Source organism: Salpingoeca rosetta (assembly GCF_000188695.1).
Source record: "Salpingoeca rosetta unplaced genomic scaffold supercont1.10, whole genome shotgun sequence".
Lineage (NCBI taxonomy): Eukaryota > Choanoflagellata > Craspedida > Salpingoecidae > Salpingoeca > Salpingoeca rosetta.
Genome location: NW_004754924.1, coordinates 583,037 through 598,654, shown reverse-complemented (window position 1 = coordinate 598,654; position 15,618 = coordinate 583,037). Strand labels below are relative to the sequence as shown.

At 55.6% G+C, this 15,618-nt stretch overlaps 3 protein-coding genes across 3 annotated transcripts; 1 reads left to right on the top strand and 2 right to left on the bottom strand.

The window, feature by feature from the left end:
- Positions 1-14: 14 nt before the first annotated feature.
- Positions 15-4,958, bottom strand: PTSG_04427 (uncharacterized protein). Its single transcript, XM_004994464.1, has 16 exons — positions 4,614-4,958; positions 4,244-4,294; positions 3,941-4,081; positions 3,720-3,750; positions 3,548-3,585; positions 3,406-3,424; positions 3,184-3,269; positions 2,907-3,008; positions 2,656-2,751; positions 2,398-2,467; positions 2,101-2,233; positions 1,823-1,892; positions 1,471-1,578; positions 1,084-1,170; positions 677-844; positions 15-470 (listed from the first exon to the last, which is right to left on the bottom strand). Exons 1-16 carry the CDS (start codon positions 4,815-4,817, stop codon positions 390-392), a joined length of 1,485 nt encoding a protein of 494 aa, XP_004994521.1. The 5' UTR covers positions 4,818-4,958; the 3' UTR covers positions 15-389.
- Positions 4,959-5,221: 263 nt separating this feature from the next.
- Positions 5,222-13,654, bottom strand: PTSG_04426 (uncharacterized protein). The gene is made up of 12 exons (XM_004994463.1): positions 13,092-13,654; positions 12,790-12,881; positions 11,308-12,451; positions 8,612-10,966; positions 8,134-8,322; positions 7,769-7,828; positions 7,425-7,535; positions 7,001-7,167; positions 6,703-6,835; positions 6,350-6,394; positions 6,007-6,116; positions 5,222-5,636 (listed from the first exon to the last, which is right to left on the bottom strand). The coding sequence occupies exons 1-12, from the start codon at positions 13,308-13,310 to the stop codon at positions 5,537-5,539; spliced, it is 4,725 nt and encodes a 1,574-aa protein (XP_004994520.1). The 5' UTR covers positions 13,311-13,654; the 3' UTR covers positions 5,222-5,536.
- Positions 13,655-13,685: 31 nt separating this feature from the next.
- Positions 13,686-15,502, top strand: PTSG_04425 (uncharacterized protein). Its single transcript, XM_004994462.1, has 5 exons — positions 13,686-13,809; positions 14,165-14,247; positions 14,567-14,688; positions 14,940-14,981; positions 15,179-15,502. Exons 1-5 carry the CDS (start codon positions 13,724-13,726, stop codon positions 15,239-15,241), a joined length of 396 nt encoding a protein of 131 aa, XP_004994519.1. The 5' UTR covers positions 13,686-13,723; the 3' UTR covers positions 15,242-15,502.
- Positions 15,503-15,618: the final 116 nt, after the last annotated feature.

Genomic DNA, 15,618 nt, shown 5'->3' with positions numbered 1-15,618 from the left:
CGGCGTCGAAAAAAACCAGATTCCGGGTTTGATGTCGTTTTAAGGTGCCCGCGCAGGCCGCCCCCAGCCAAAACCGGTTTTGCCATGAAAATTTGCAGAAAATACGCAACAAAAACCGTGGTGGCGTTGCAGCGCGATGACGACGTGACAAAAAGGCACGAACAAAAACGGGCAGCAGGCGTTTGATGGAGGTTTGAAGAAGAACAACAAGTGTGTGTGTGTGTGTGTGTGTGTGTGTGTGTGTGTGTGTGTGTGTGTGTGTGTGTGTGTGTGTGTGTTTGTGTGTTTGTGTTTGTGTTTGTGTTTGTGGAGAAACGCGAGTGGGGGGGGGGGGATGTAGGTGATTGTGCGTGTCATGTGGTGGAGGCTCAAGGCACTCGCGCCGCCGTTCACTTGCTTGGAGGGGTGGGCACAGAGCCAGAGCACCGATCGGCATCGCCCAGCACCGTGGAGCAGATGGCTTGAGCAGTCTGTACGTGCGTGCGTGCGTGTGTTTGCAGTGTGAGTTGCAGGGGGGTGGTTGAACAGGAGACAGTGGAGCCACAAATACGCAAAGAGTGCGGCCGCCGCAGGGCAGGGGGGCGGGGTCGATATAAAGCCACCGCAACGCGCATTCCACACATGCACACACACACACACACACCACACCGACAGACAGACACACACACACACGTACGTCAGTGGGAGATGCCTGGCCGGAGCTGTAGGGCTTGAAGAGCTCCCAGAAGAAGCCGCCATCGCAGTCGCCCTGCACCTCGCTGATAATCTTCTGCAGCTCAGCCTTGGTCAGCGGGAGCTGGTGCGTTGGGTCGTGCTTGGGCGATGGATAAGCCGGCGTGCCAATCTGTAGATTAGCAGCAGCAGCAGCAGCAGCAGCAGCAGCAGGAGGAGGAGGAGGAGGAGGAGGAGGAGGAGGAGTTAGTGAGCAATAATGCGGGGACGAACGAGGAAGGACCAGGTACAACGGTCACTCGACCAACGAAAAAAAAAAAAAAAAGGCTGCACAATCCGTGTCTCAGACACAGACACAGGCATACACACACATACACACACACACACACACACACCACGAGATGGTGTCACCTCGTAGCCGACGTTTGCGGGGATGTTGGCGGCCTTGTACTGCTGCATGTAGAACTTGACTTGGTCAGAGAGCGAGCAGATGTTGGGCTACGAGAACCAAGACAAAAATGAGTGTGAGTGGCGCGGGGGGGGGGCTTGCATGCCGATGCGCAAGCGCTTGTACCATGTCATGCAAAACCAAACGCAAGCACACACGGGAGCAAACAAGCATGCACAAGCAAAGCGAGTGTGCAAGCTCATAAAAGCAGCTCTACACTTCACCAGCCACACACACACACACACACACACACACGCACACACGCACACACACACACACACACACACACACACACACACACACACACACACACACACACACACACACACAGGGGCACAGCTTGTGCGCACCTCTGGGCACTCGTGGAACTCTGGGTTGTCGGAGAGATCGTAGGTCATGACGTTCACGCCGCCGGCGTTCTTGCCCTTGGTCATAAAGTCAACCAGGCTCGGGTACCACTGTACGCGACGCAACGAGTGGGGCAACGCATGGGGTTTGGTGGCGTGTGGAGAAATGAGTGCAAGCAGCAATCCACCCAGCCAACGGCCTTGCAATTCATCATCGCCCTTCCCTCTCCGCACACGCGCACACCAACACAAGCTATCACGTACTAACACACATACTCTCACACACACACACACACTCTCTCTCTATCTCTCTGTCTCTACCCTCTCTTTCCATCCCTGCCAACGCCAAACGTACGAGGTTGAGGTAGTACATGCTGGTCTTGAGGTTTCCGCCCCACCAGCTCGACGACCAGCCACCAACGGCGCTGTAAGCAACGGGATACAACGGAAAAGAAACAAAAAGAAAACGTACAGTGAATTATAACACCACGGCCGTCGCAGCAGGAAGATCACGACAGCGTGGATAAAGCCAGCACGAGTACACGAACGCACACACACACACACACACACACACACACACACACACACACATTACACATCACATCACACACACACATTACACACGCAACAGACCTTGCAGCAGTGGAAAGCTTGAGCTTGGGCATGATGTTCTGGATGTGGAGGATGAGCGTCTTGGCAATGGCAGCGTACTTGTACACCGTCTGTGGCAGCCACCAGGGGCCGTTGCCATACTTGAAGTAGTCAGCTGTGGTGCGGTCGCGCGCGTGTGTGATTGAGTGTGTGTAAATACATACAGAACGAGGCACCAAGGTCGTCAGCTTTGCTGTCGTGATAAACTCAGGGCAGAGTCCACATTGAAGCGCGAGTATGCGACAGACATGACACAACAGCACTCATCATTTCACACACCGTGCCAGAACTCCTCGTAGTCGAGATCAATGCCGTCCACACCAAGATCCTTCGCCAGATACACAAAGTCCTGCAACATGGGGGCGCGTGGATCGTGCGGTGTCGTTAAGTGAGCAGAGCAGGGCAATGCCGTCAACACGACCGCCTCCGCAAACACACACACACACACATGACATGCAACACGTAACACAAACAAACAACAAACAAACGAACAAACAAACAAGACACGCACACAACATACACACACGCACATCCCACCTGGTATGGGTCGCGGTTGAGGCGCACAAAGTCGTAGCGACCGGGGACCTGGACCTGAATTCCGGTCTTGGGATCCGTCCAGGGGCGGCCGGGGACCTGAAAACAGAAAAGGACAGCGAGGAAGCGAGGAAGCGAGGAAGTGGAGAATGTTAGTTGACATACTACTGTCACAGACACGCACAGACACACACAGACACACACAGACACACACACACACACATACATGCACACACAGACACACACACGCGCACCATCTCGTAGTGCCACGCTGGGGTCTCGTTGCCCTTGGCGTTGCTCTCCACAAACTTGACGGCCTGCTGCCACGTGTCGCTGCCAGGCACCGTGGGGAAGATCTGAGAAGCACGAGAATGCCAACAGAGGAGTGGAGTGTTTAGCTTGTTGGGTTAGCTGTTGTGATCATGTGCTGCCGTTTTGAAAGAGGAAGACGCATGGTTGAGTTCAAGCACACAAATGAACACAGACACAGGCACAGACACACACACCACGCACACAGATACAGACACGTACCGCGAAATCGCTGAGGTCTGTGCCCTCGGATGGGGGCTCGCAGACCCAGCAGTACTGGTTGGCGTCGTTGCAGTTTGACATGTTGCCTGGGGCAGAGGGCAATCAGCATTGACGATGAGGTGAAGATGGGTGGAGGGAGCGTGAAGAGATATCGTGACTGGTACAAGCACAACCACTCGCAGGCAACCCCGACACACACGCACACGCGCGCAGTGGTCTGACCTTGTCCGTATTGGTCGATCTACACGCACGTGCACATCCAAACAAGGATCAAAGGTGGCGAAAGCAAGTTAGTACGGTGTACATGCACACACACACACGCACCCTCGCACACACACACACACACGCGCGCGAGGTTTCTGACCTTCCAGTAGTTGGGCGTGTGAGTGCCATAGCCGCCAACTACAAAACCGGAGCGGGAACAGCAAAGGCACGACGATGTGAGCGGGCGTGCAAGCGCAGGCAAAGATGAGGCCGGCCACACAACACGAATGCAAACACAAGAGTCTCTCACGCTTCATCTGTTATGTACTCACCGCTGTAGCGCATGTACAGGTAGGGGAAGCACTGCAAAGCAATGTGACAATGGAATGGGTGAGCAGGGATGAGAACAGCTTCAAATGCTCCAAAACGTACGCAGAAACGAACCCAAGAGCACACACACACACACACACACACACACACAACCACAACCACACACACACACACACAACCACAACCACACAACCACAAGCAATCAAGCATGAGGCACACGCACGTTGTAGTTCCACCCGCCAAGGGAGAGGAAGACCTCGACGCCGCCCTTCTGCAGCTTGCCGATGCTCTCCTTGACCTTAGCAAAGCCGTAGTCGCCCGTGCTCGAAGCGTTCAGGCCCGTCGAGTTGAGGGTTTGGGAACCCTGGCAGCGGTAAGCGCCACACCAGGATAACAAAAGGTCGCACATCGAAAGGACAAACACGTGGATCAGCACACGATGGGGGCCAAACAAACAACGCACTCGCGAACGCACTGCAGCAAAACAGCGCTTTCACGGACTCCACGGAGGTTCAGAAGGACTCACCGGCATGTACACCATGGTGGGGTCAAAGAATCCAATGATCACACGAGACACCTGCACGGCAAGCCATATTGTGCATGCGTGTGAATGTGTGTGTGTGTGTGTGTGTGTGTGTGTGTGTGTGTGTGTGTGTGTGTGTGTGTGTGTGTGCGTGCGTGAGCGCAAGTTGTGCATGCGTGAGTGAGAGGGAGTGCAGTGGCGAAACACAAACATTGGGGGTGAGCATGCAAAAGTCACATTTACATCAAACACACACAGACACACACACACACACACACACACAGACACAGACAAACACAGACACACACACACACACACACACACACACACACACACACACAGACACGCACACACAACATGACGGTGGACTGACGGGGAGGGACTTGGCGTTGTCCGCGAGGCTTGCGAGCTCGTCCAGGCCGGCAGCATGGCCGTTTCGGGTGGCGCTCATGAGGATGTACCCGCCAACAAACTTGGTATCGGCATCAGCCCGAACGTGTGCGAGAAACGAGCCCGCACACAGGGCAAGCGTGGCCATCAGCACGGCTCCAGCCACACTGAACCTCGGCATCTTCATCCTTCCTTCCTTGCGTTGGTGTGGTTGTCTCTGCCTTTGCGCTGGTGTGTCAATGCTTATCAACGTTGAGTCAGAGCGAGTGGAAATGGCAGTGTTGCGTCGTGCTTGTCTTTGTTGTTGTTTTGTGGGAAAGCAGACGGCGCAAAACAAAAACACTTTTTTTTTTGCACTGTCTGTCCTTTCTCCTCCAAATCTCCACTGATTGATTGCTTTGTGGTGTGTTCGCACGCTTCACTCACAGTGTGATGAACATGACTCGACGATCCGTGCTTCTTTGTTTGCTGAGTGCATTGGTGGTGGGATGTGAAGTGGTGTGACACACACAATCTTCCTCTGTGTGTGTGTGTGTGTGCCATTCTCAAGCTGCCTTTGTGACGGGCCCTCCCAAACGGCCACCTTTCGGACACGATGACAGTTGTTCATGTAGTTGTGTCTTGACGCGAAAGAAAGGGACACAAGCAAACAAACAAATACGGTTAGTTAGGGAGGAACAGGAAGAAGGAGGTGTTAACGACGATACCGCAGTTGTGACATGACGTATTGTGTCACATCTGCATGTAACTGACTCAATGGGGCGACATGATCAGGTGCGTGCGTGTATGTGTGCGTGCGTGTGTATGTGTATGTGCGTGTGCGTGTATGCGTGCGTGTGTGTTGTGCGTGCGTGTATGTGTGCGTGCGTGTGTGTCGCATCATCATCATCATCACCACCACCACCACTACAGATCCAGGGACGAGTAGAAGAGAACATATGCGGCCGGCGTGACGACTTGCTGCGGCGCCATGGGCGACACCACGCTGTCATCGTACTTCTCCCACCTGCACATGGAAACACCGAGCAAGGTCCGGGGCGATAGGGTGAGCGCCGTGGCAATGGAGATGATGCACGAGAAGGTGTAACGACGGTGCGGACAGACGAGCCATCGAGATGTGCACACGGACCTGCAAGGGGGGGGGCAGGGGAGACAGACGAGCACAGGCGAAAGAAAATACACACACACACACGCACACACACACACACACACACACACACACACAAACACACACACACACACGGACACACACACACACACACACACACACACACACACACACACACACACACACACACACGGACACACACACACACACACACACACACACACGGACACACACACACGGACACACACACACACACACACACACACACCTGCCAGCGTGTTTTGCAAAGGCAATGTAGTGGCCGCCCGTGAGCGTGCCATAGTGGTTGGCGACGGCGTACAGCGAGTAGTTTTCCCGCTGCTCCGGTCGGCTGAAGCTCTGCATGGTGGTGAAATGAACATGACAACAAGGGGAGACGCACGTAGGGGAGGCAAAGAGGCACAGGGATGAACGAGGCAACAAAGGGGGCAATTAGGAGGGCAGGGAGGGGGGGGGGCGTGAGTGGGAGTTGCGTTGATCACACTCAAGAGCGGGAAGGATATGTGGAAAGCACAATGGTGTCGTTGATCATCACATGTTGACATGCCGCAGCAAAACACACACGCGCGCACCATGACGTCGTCCTTGCCGAGCTGAAGGTTTTGTGGGAAGTCAATCTGCAGGTACAGCACCACGCAGACAGATAAAAGCACGTCAATGCAGTTGATGAGAGTAGGGCAGGGCAGCGATAACGACAAGAACAATCACGACAACTGCAACTCAACACAACAATCACAACGATGGCATTGATGTGAAGACACACGCACACACATACACACACAGTCCCACTTTCACACACACACACACTCATTCTCTTCCACACACGCACACACGCACACACACACACACAGACACACACACGCACGCACACACACACACACACACACACACGCGCGCGCGCGCGCGCCCACGTGGAACACAATACCATGGTGTTGATCTTGTCTCTAAAGGGCCCGTTGAAGTAGAAGCGCTTGAGGTGGATGAGGAGACAGCGAGGCAGCCGCCAGATGCCCATAAACTTGATGGCATCACGATACGCCTTGCACTTGGGGCATTTCCTGTGGTCGTTGTTGCGGAGGTGAGAGGGGTGCATGTGGACAAGGCGGAGTCAAGGACAGGCGAAGCAGGCATGCGCAGGCATGGCCGCACGCACGCACGCACGCACGAACGCACGAACAAACAAAACAAAACAAACAAAACAAAACAACAAACACCACACGCACCACTGGTTGTTGCCGGTCATGTTTTCCTGGCGGGAGAAGAGGCGGATGCAGTGGTGGAGAGAGTAGCGGCCGTGCGGCGGCACAGGCAACGACAGCGACGTGAACGGTGAGTACGTTGCAGATTCATATCGGCACGTGTTGCACCGCGTCACGCTGCGGAACTGGCCCTGTTGGTGGTGCGTTGAAACAAGGGGCATGTGTGTGTGTGCGTGTGTGCGTGCGTGCGTTTGAGTGAGTCGGCGTATGCTTGAGCGTGTGTTTGAGTGTGTGTTTGCGTGCGGTCGGATGGACAAAGTGTGTGTGTGTGTGTGGGGGGGGGGTTGAAAACGAGGAAAAGACTATAATGGAGGCGAGGACGTGTGAAACAACGAAGCCAGCTCGCAAACACACACACACACACACATGTACATACGCACGCGCGTACCTGAAAGAGGTCTGTGATGATGGAGTTATCGCGTGCAATGCACTGCTTCCACGCCTCGTTGCCGGCGCGAACAGCGTCCATACCGCTCAAGTCGAGATCCTTTGCCGGCGGCTGGAAGGAACAGCGGGAGAAGGCGGTATGAGGGCTCGGGACACGTGGGGCGAGGGCGTTGCGAGCACACAATACACACACATGACACACACACACATGACACACACACACACATGACACACAAACACACATGACACGCACACACACATGACACGCACACACGCACAGACACAAGCACACACACACACACACACACACACACACATACACACACACACACACACACACATTACCTTTGCGACGACACGATTCAGGTCTTCGTGCAGTTTGTCCAGGAGCATGCTCGCAAACTCCTGCAATGGGTGGACACGTGCGCATGAGAAAGAAGGAGAGTGTGTTGTGATGCAAGCACCATGGAGCCACAACGACAATGACAGTGAAAAAAAAAAAAGCATCAGGACCCGCACCGACAAACAAACAAAGGGAGAAAAGCACTTATGAACACGCAAACAGAAGCACACACACACAGAACCACAAACACACATACAGAATCACAACACACAAACACACACACACACACAATCACATACAAACACACACACACACACACACAGAATCACAAGCACGCACACAGAATCACAAACACAAGTACACCAACCTGGCAGTCCTGCTGGTCGTAGCCGGCGAATTGTGGGCAGTAGGAGGCGAACACCTCCTTGAACATGGAGGGGGACAGGTGGCGGTATTGCCGCGAGGTGAGCACCGTCAGCAGCTCGGCCAGCTCCTCGGCAACCTCCCCTTTGCAGCCAAACTTGCTGCGGCGGTTCAGGTGGTTTCGATACCGTTTCTGCCCCACGCGCACACCCACCACGCAGACAAGCACATATGTCAAGCCTGTGAGTATCTTGGGATTGAGGAAAAGGATCACACTTTCCACAGTTCAGCACGCAAACACACGTACACAACACAACACAACGCATCCACAACACAAACACAAACACAAACACAGCTCAGCACACAAACACAAACACAACACAACACAACACAACACAAACACAAACACAACACAAACACAAACACAGCACATCCACAACACAACACAGCAAAACCACACTGCCTCGCTCTCTCGCTCACACCTGCACAAAGTATGTGGCGAGCTGCTTGGTGTGGGCAAGGCACTGCAGGACGGCGTTCATGTAGCACGTGTTGCCCAGGTTCTTCAGACCGGTCGAGATGGGGTACGACGACTGGATCAGCCGCATGCTCTGCATCCGCGGGACGGTGAGCTCGGGCCGGCACCGCCCAACAGAGAGCGCTGCACGCGGCTTTGTTGAGCGGTCAACGAGCGGTTTCCGGACGCCCCCACCGGCTGTCATGCTGCCGTTGTCCAGCGTGGCTGCGCTGCGTCGCGGTAGGTCGTCCGTTGTTCGCGCGCGTGCACGTGCTCGTGCATGTGGTGGTGCGTACGACAACGGCTTCGGCGGTGGCTTGTTTGGCGGTGCCACGCGACCACCACTGCCGTTGCGGCTGCCGTTGCTGTTGCTGTGGGCGTTGTTGGTTCTGTTCTGGAAGGAGCGCAGGTAGCGATCACGGTGGCTATCTCCATCAGTGCTGGCGTCGTTGACTCCATTGGCACTGTCACCGCTGCTGACGCTTGAAGTACTGCTGCTGCTGCGGCTGCTGTGTGGGCCCGTGGTGGACACGTGTACCACGGGCGGCGTTGGCGGTGCGCGTGCTGGCGGTTTGTTTGCGTTCCTGCTCGCCTGCACAGCGCTGATGGCCGTGTACGGCTTCACGCGTCCGCGCCGCCCAGCACGCAACGACGGGGCGCCGCCATCGCTGCTGCTTCGACTGTGATCGCTGTTGCTGCTGTGGCCACCGCTGCCGCTGCTATCGGAAGTGTCCATACCGCTTGCGCCGACAGTGCGGGGTGGGGTTGCGTCGACCACGGGCTTTGGCGCATCGGGAACCTTTGGGGGATACACAACCTTGCCGTTCTCCATTCGTAGCTTTGCTTTCGCCTCGAGCGCCGCCCTCTCCTGCTTCTGCTGTTGCTGGGTTGTTGTCGCGTGTGTCGGGTGGCTGCCTGCTGTTTGAGGGGCTGGTGCTGTGCTCCGCAGTGTCGACGGTGCGCTTGGAGTCACAGTCGTGCCATCACCACCGGCATGATCCAGGCCGACTGCGCCCACGTCCCTTGCGGGCAAATCGTACTTGGCCGTGACAGCATCGCTGTACGGCGGTGGCAGCGGCGATGACGACGATGGCGGTGATGACGGCGCGTGGTCGTCACCGCCGCTGCCACTGGTGCCACCATCGTCGCAATTGACATCGTCTTGCTCAATCGCACGTGCTGCGGGTCGAAGCGCTGGTAAGGCATCAGGTTGCACACGTGCATGGCCCCCATCGCCGCCGCCTTTGTTCTTGTCCACGCGCTGTGGCTGCTGAGGTGTGGATGGCTTTGTGAGCACACGGCCGGCTGGCGGTGCTGGTGGCGGACGCGTTGGCTTTCGCTTTCCAGCAGAGCTGTCGTCAACACCCTCTGCGCCAACATCGCGCACTGCGCCCTCGCTCGCTGCCATCCGTGCCACGTGTGGTGCAGGCGGAGCGTGCGGCGCCGGCGGCAGTGGGCCGGCAGCAGGAACGCCCTCAGCGCCAACAGTACGGGCCAGTGGTGGCGGCGACGCACTTGGCAATGCTGGTAGCTGTTGCTGTGCTGGCGTTTGCGGCCATGCGACTGCTGCAGTGGACGACAGGGAGCGCGCAGGCAACCCGGGTCGCACGGCATCACCATCGGATGTGCCAGGCAGAACACCCGCTCTCCTCCTTCTGTCCTCCACTTCCTCCTCCTCCATCATCATCCTTCTCTTCCTCTCCGCTTCTTCCATCTGCTGCTGCTGCTTCCTGATGCGTTCCTCTTCGGCTGCCTGCTTCCTCCTCCTCCTTCGTCGCTCCTCCTCTTCTTCTTCCTGCTCCCGTTGTTTCCTCATCTTCCTCTCTTCTTCCTCCGCCTGCATTCTCCTTCTCCTTTCCTCCTCCTCCTCCCTCCTCTTCCTTTCCCTTCGTTCCTCCTCTTCCTGATGCGCCTGTAGCACCTGCCGGTGCAGGCGGTATGGCGATTCCAACACATCCTCATCACCATTACCAGCGCGAGTTGTGTCGTCAACAGCGGCTGCGCCCACGTTGCGGCTCAAGTCGCCGTGCGTGTGTGCACTTGGAAGCGACTGTTGTGCACCTCTGCTTGCTGTTACAGCTGCTGTAGCTGCCGCTGATGCTGCTGTTGTTGGTTTGGGCCGTTGCTTCGCCTTTGGCTCGGGGATGGAGGGCACGTCGAAGGAGACCGGGTTGCGTGTGCGCGGAGACTGCCGAACGGTGTCGAGCGGAGCGCCTGAGCAGTCTGACGGGTACATGTGGTAGTGCTCACGATAGCCGCCCTTGAGCACGCACATGGGAACGGTCAGCTCCTCCGCCCCGCCGTAGTGCACCAGCGCATCCTGCACCGTGGTGGTGGTGAAGTGGTGAGGTGGTGAGAGCGTAAGGGGTGACAGTAACAACACTATTGTGAAGACAGACACGGCGGAAAAAACTTCTGGTGAAGCATGCATGTAAATGACGACACACACACACACACACATACATACATACATACATACATACATACATACATACATACATACATACATACATACATACATACATACATTCATACATACATACATACATACATACATACATACATACATGCATACATACATACATACATACACAAACATACATACATACACACATACATTCATACATGCAAAACACACACGCACACATCCGTGAGACGCACCGTGAACCACTTGATGGGCCCCGTGTCCGTGCGCCTGCTGTCCTCGTCGCCCTCCGTGACGAGAACAATCCGCTTGTACGAATTGCGCCTGTCAAACGCGCGCACGCTACCATGGTTGCGAACGAGACTGCGAACGTCGTCTGCACTCATGCCCTCCCGCATGTCCTCGCCAGGGATGTTGACGCAATCCACCGACGTCAGCAGCGGGGAGATGGCTGCCATGCGGAAGCGCGAATGGGACCGAAGATCCACCACCAAACACGTGTTCATGATGGCGTGAAACTCCTCCGGCGACACAAATAGCGCCCCCGCACTGCCACTGCCACTGCCATCGCGGCCGCCGCCGTTGGTCGTGGTGGCGTCCAACATGTCGCTCGCTGCGCTGCCATCCGTCACTGCTGCGGTGGTGGCTTGGTCGGCGGTGGGCGAGAGCGGAATGAGGGTCGTGGAGGCAGCAGGCGAGTGTAGTGGCGATGCTGGTGATTGTGATGATGCTGGTGGCTGTGGGCGGTGTTCAGGGGCCGAGGCACCACCATCACCAGCGTCACCGCCGTTGTCAAGGCTGATGAGGGGCTGATGGGCGCCCGTTGCTGCCGATGACGATGAAGACGGTGATGGCTGCTGTGGTGGCGGCGGTTGTGTTGACGATGAAGGTGGCCAGCCCAGGTCAACAAGGAAGTTCGAGTCGCCACCCTGTCCACTTGCGGCGTTTGCGGTACTGGCAGAGGGAGCTGTAGGGGCGGAGGAGGGTGTTGGTTGCATGGGGTGCAGCGGTGGGTTGGAAGCGGGCGTGGTGGGATGGCTGTGTGTGGGCTGCAGGATGGATGAAGGCGATGTTGTTGGAGGTGTGCTTGGCGACTGTGACGCGGGCGGCGGTGCCGGTGGTAGTGCAGCGCCGTCACTAAACACGTCGTTGGATGCGACGGTGTCTGCATCTGGCGCGGTGGTATCCATGGGGCGCCCGTGCACCCACTGGTGGATTTCGTCGTGGCTGTGGGAGAGGCGGCCTGTTGATACGCCGTCAACGATGTGCTCATCAGGTACAGACGGAAACATGTCCAGGAATGCCTCTTCTTCCGCGGACATGTTGGGTTGTTCTTGCTTTGCGCGGGCACGCGCACGTTTCTCGGCTTCTTGCGCATACCTGCAACACACACACACACACACACACACACACACACACACACACACACACACACACACACACACACACACACACACACATTGCCAGTTATTGTGAGAGTGTAGAAGACAAAGGACGGGGGCGGGCAACGGTGGCATGCAAGAGGACCGATTGGTTGACCAGAAAGGCGTGCGCATCAGGATACAGGCCAGCGGGTGCATTGTCTTTGCATGACAAGGGAATACGGCATACATTGGTGCACGCACACACACAGATGCAGACACTCACAGGTGCAGACAAACACAGAGATATACAGAAACACAGACACACACACACAGACACACACGCAGAACACGCACTTGTCCTTGACAATCTTCTTGAGGCGCTCCACGTTGGATGCAGCCATGTCAAAGACGGGCATTGCCTTTGCCATCTGTGGACCGAGGGCATCCTGGTTCGGGGAACAGCGCGAACGCATGTATCGCACGGTGAGCGTTGGCGAATACGCCGGCGTGCAAGCGGGCGACCACGAACAAGCAGTCAACAAGCCATGAGAGAGAGAGAGAGTGTGTGTGTGTGTGCGTGCGTGTGTGTGCGTGTGTGTGTGTGCGTGTGGGTGTGTGCGTGAGTATGTGTGAGGTACGCAGGGGATAGACAGCACCTTCTTTGCTTTGTATGTCTTGGACTGCTGGATGCGGGTGAGCAAGTAGATGGCGCGGTAAAAGTGGAAGAGCGCCATTTCATCGTCCTTCTCCTTCTTGCCGAGCTCGGCCAGCTTCTGTGCATGGGCGAAGAAGCGGGCGACACCCTTGTCATCAAACAGCTTGTCGATGCTCTGCTCCGCCTTGTCTCGGAGCTGCTCAAACGACTCGCACTTCATGGTTGCCGGCTCTCACAAAAACAAGGACAACGAGAAGAGGAAAGGGAAGAGCGGGGGAAGCTCATCAAGAAGAGCGGCAAGAGATGGTCGCAACCCCACCCATCCACCACAGACAACCGCGTTTGTTCTTGCGACGAGCGTGAATGCGTGGGTGAGTGCTTGGTGAGTGCGTGCGTGTCTGTGTGTGTGTGGTTGGTGAGTGTGAGTGTGGAGTGAAGATGAGGCTTGCTGACGACGTTGCAGGAAGGATGGCTGGATGGTGGCGTTGCTGCTTCCTCCTCTCTTCCTCTCGTTACTTCTTGTGATGACTCATCACACACACACACCAATCGCTGCAAGTTTGCAAATTGCACCGTGCAAATTGCATTTTTGCAACGCATGCCGCTTCTCGCCAAACCAACACCACCACGGATATGAGCGTGAACGTGAACAACTTCTCCACTGTGATGAAGCTCATCCAGCGGGTGGGCTGGAAGCAGGTGGCCAGGGACCTCATGCGGTGCGTGATACAGTGTCACTGTGTGCGCGTTTGTACATGTGTGTTGTGTATGCATGTGTATTTGTGTATACATGTATACACGTGTGTGTACATGTGTATTTGTGTGTACATGTGTGTGTGTACATGTGTGTGTGTGTGTGAGTGTGTGTGAGTGTGTGTGTGAATGTGTGTGAATGTGTGTGAATGTGTGTGTGTGTGTGTGTGTGTGGATGGGATGGGACTCTAAAGGAAGGATTGTGTTGAATCGTTGTGGAGTAGTGTGTTGCTGCGTGGTGTGCATGTAATGTAGTTGATGTTTGACGCGCGCTTGGTCGGCATTCGGATGTAACTCTCTCGACACTTGTGTTGTTGACAGCGAGGGAAAGGTGATGCCTGGCACGCTGGTTGGCGTGGACAAGCTTGGGAACCGCTACTACGAGGACAGGACCCAGATGTTCGGTGCGTGCTGTCGTCCAAGATGACAAAACGTGCCGTGCTGTGCTGTGCCATGTTGCGGGTGTGGTTAAAGATGAGAAGTTATGTGCGCGTGTTGATGAATCGCGTCGGTTCACGCGAACGAACACGCATGCATCTCGGTCACCTGTGCAAAGGAAAGATTGTGCGCACACCCATCGCTAACACATGCAAACACATGCACATGCAAACAAATGCACACAACACACATGCTCTCGCACACACACACACATATGCTCACGGACACACACACATACACACACACTCATGTTCACTGCCCTCCCAATTCGCTCGTGGTTGACAGGCCAGCATCGTCGCGTGGATTACGCGAGCTCACAGCCTGACGGCAGCCAGATCCCTGGCGAGTGGCACCGCTGGATGCATTACATGACCGACGACCTGCCCAACTCCGAGGAGCCCCTCAAGGTCGTGTGTTTGTCTGTTTGTCTGTGTGTGTGTGTGTGTGTGTCTGTCTGTCTGTCTGTCTGTCTGTCTCTCTCTCTCTCTCTCTGTGTTGGTGCAGACACGTCGTCGTGATGGTAGCAGGATTTTACATGCGGATGTGCTCAAGAGATGCACGATATCGTTGCGCTCTCCCTGCTTGGCGGGTTGTGTGCTCTTATGATATGTTTCTCATCGCTATTGGTTCTGCAACGCTGATCGTCTCGTCGCTACAGAAGTGGCAAGCAATGCACACAGAGAACTACACCGGCACAACGGTTCGTGCAACACACTTTGCGTGTTCACGCATGCCAGCGACATGGCATGTGTTCACACGCTGCGCTTGCCCTTTATGTGTTCACACGCTCTCACTCTCACTCTCACTCACACACACACACACTCTCTCTCACACACACACACACAAACACACACACACACTCTCTCTCACACACACACACACACACACACACAACAGAAGCAGTATGTGCCCTACTCCACAACCAAGCCCAAGATTGAGGCGTGGAAGCCCCAGCAATGAGAACCAACCAGCGCAAGCCAGACTGTCATGCATGTTTCGGTTGTGCATGATCCCGTGCATGTATGTACTTACGCATTGTGAGTGTGTGTATGTATGTCCGTACGCATTGTGTGTGCGCGTGTGTGCGTGCGTGAACGACAGCACCGCCCTCTCTTCGGCGTCTTGTGTGCACATGTGCGGGTGTCAGTGGCTGTGATGGTGGATTAGAAGCATGCCGTGTACTCGCTCGCGTCTCACAACAATGAAGAGAATGAGGCCATATGCACGTGACGCACGTGAACACGTGCAACACAAACAACACACAAGGCTGCGATTAAGTGTGACTAAGTTACACAACACAACGTCACAGTTGCAGGAAGAGGGGACGGGAAGAGGTG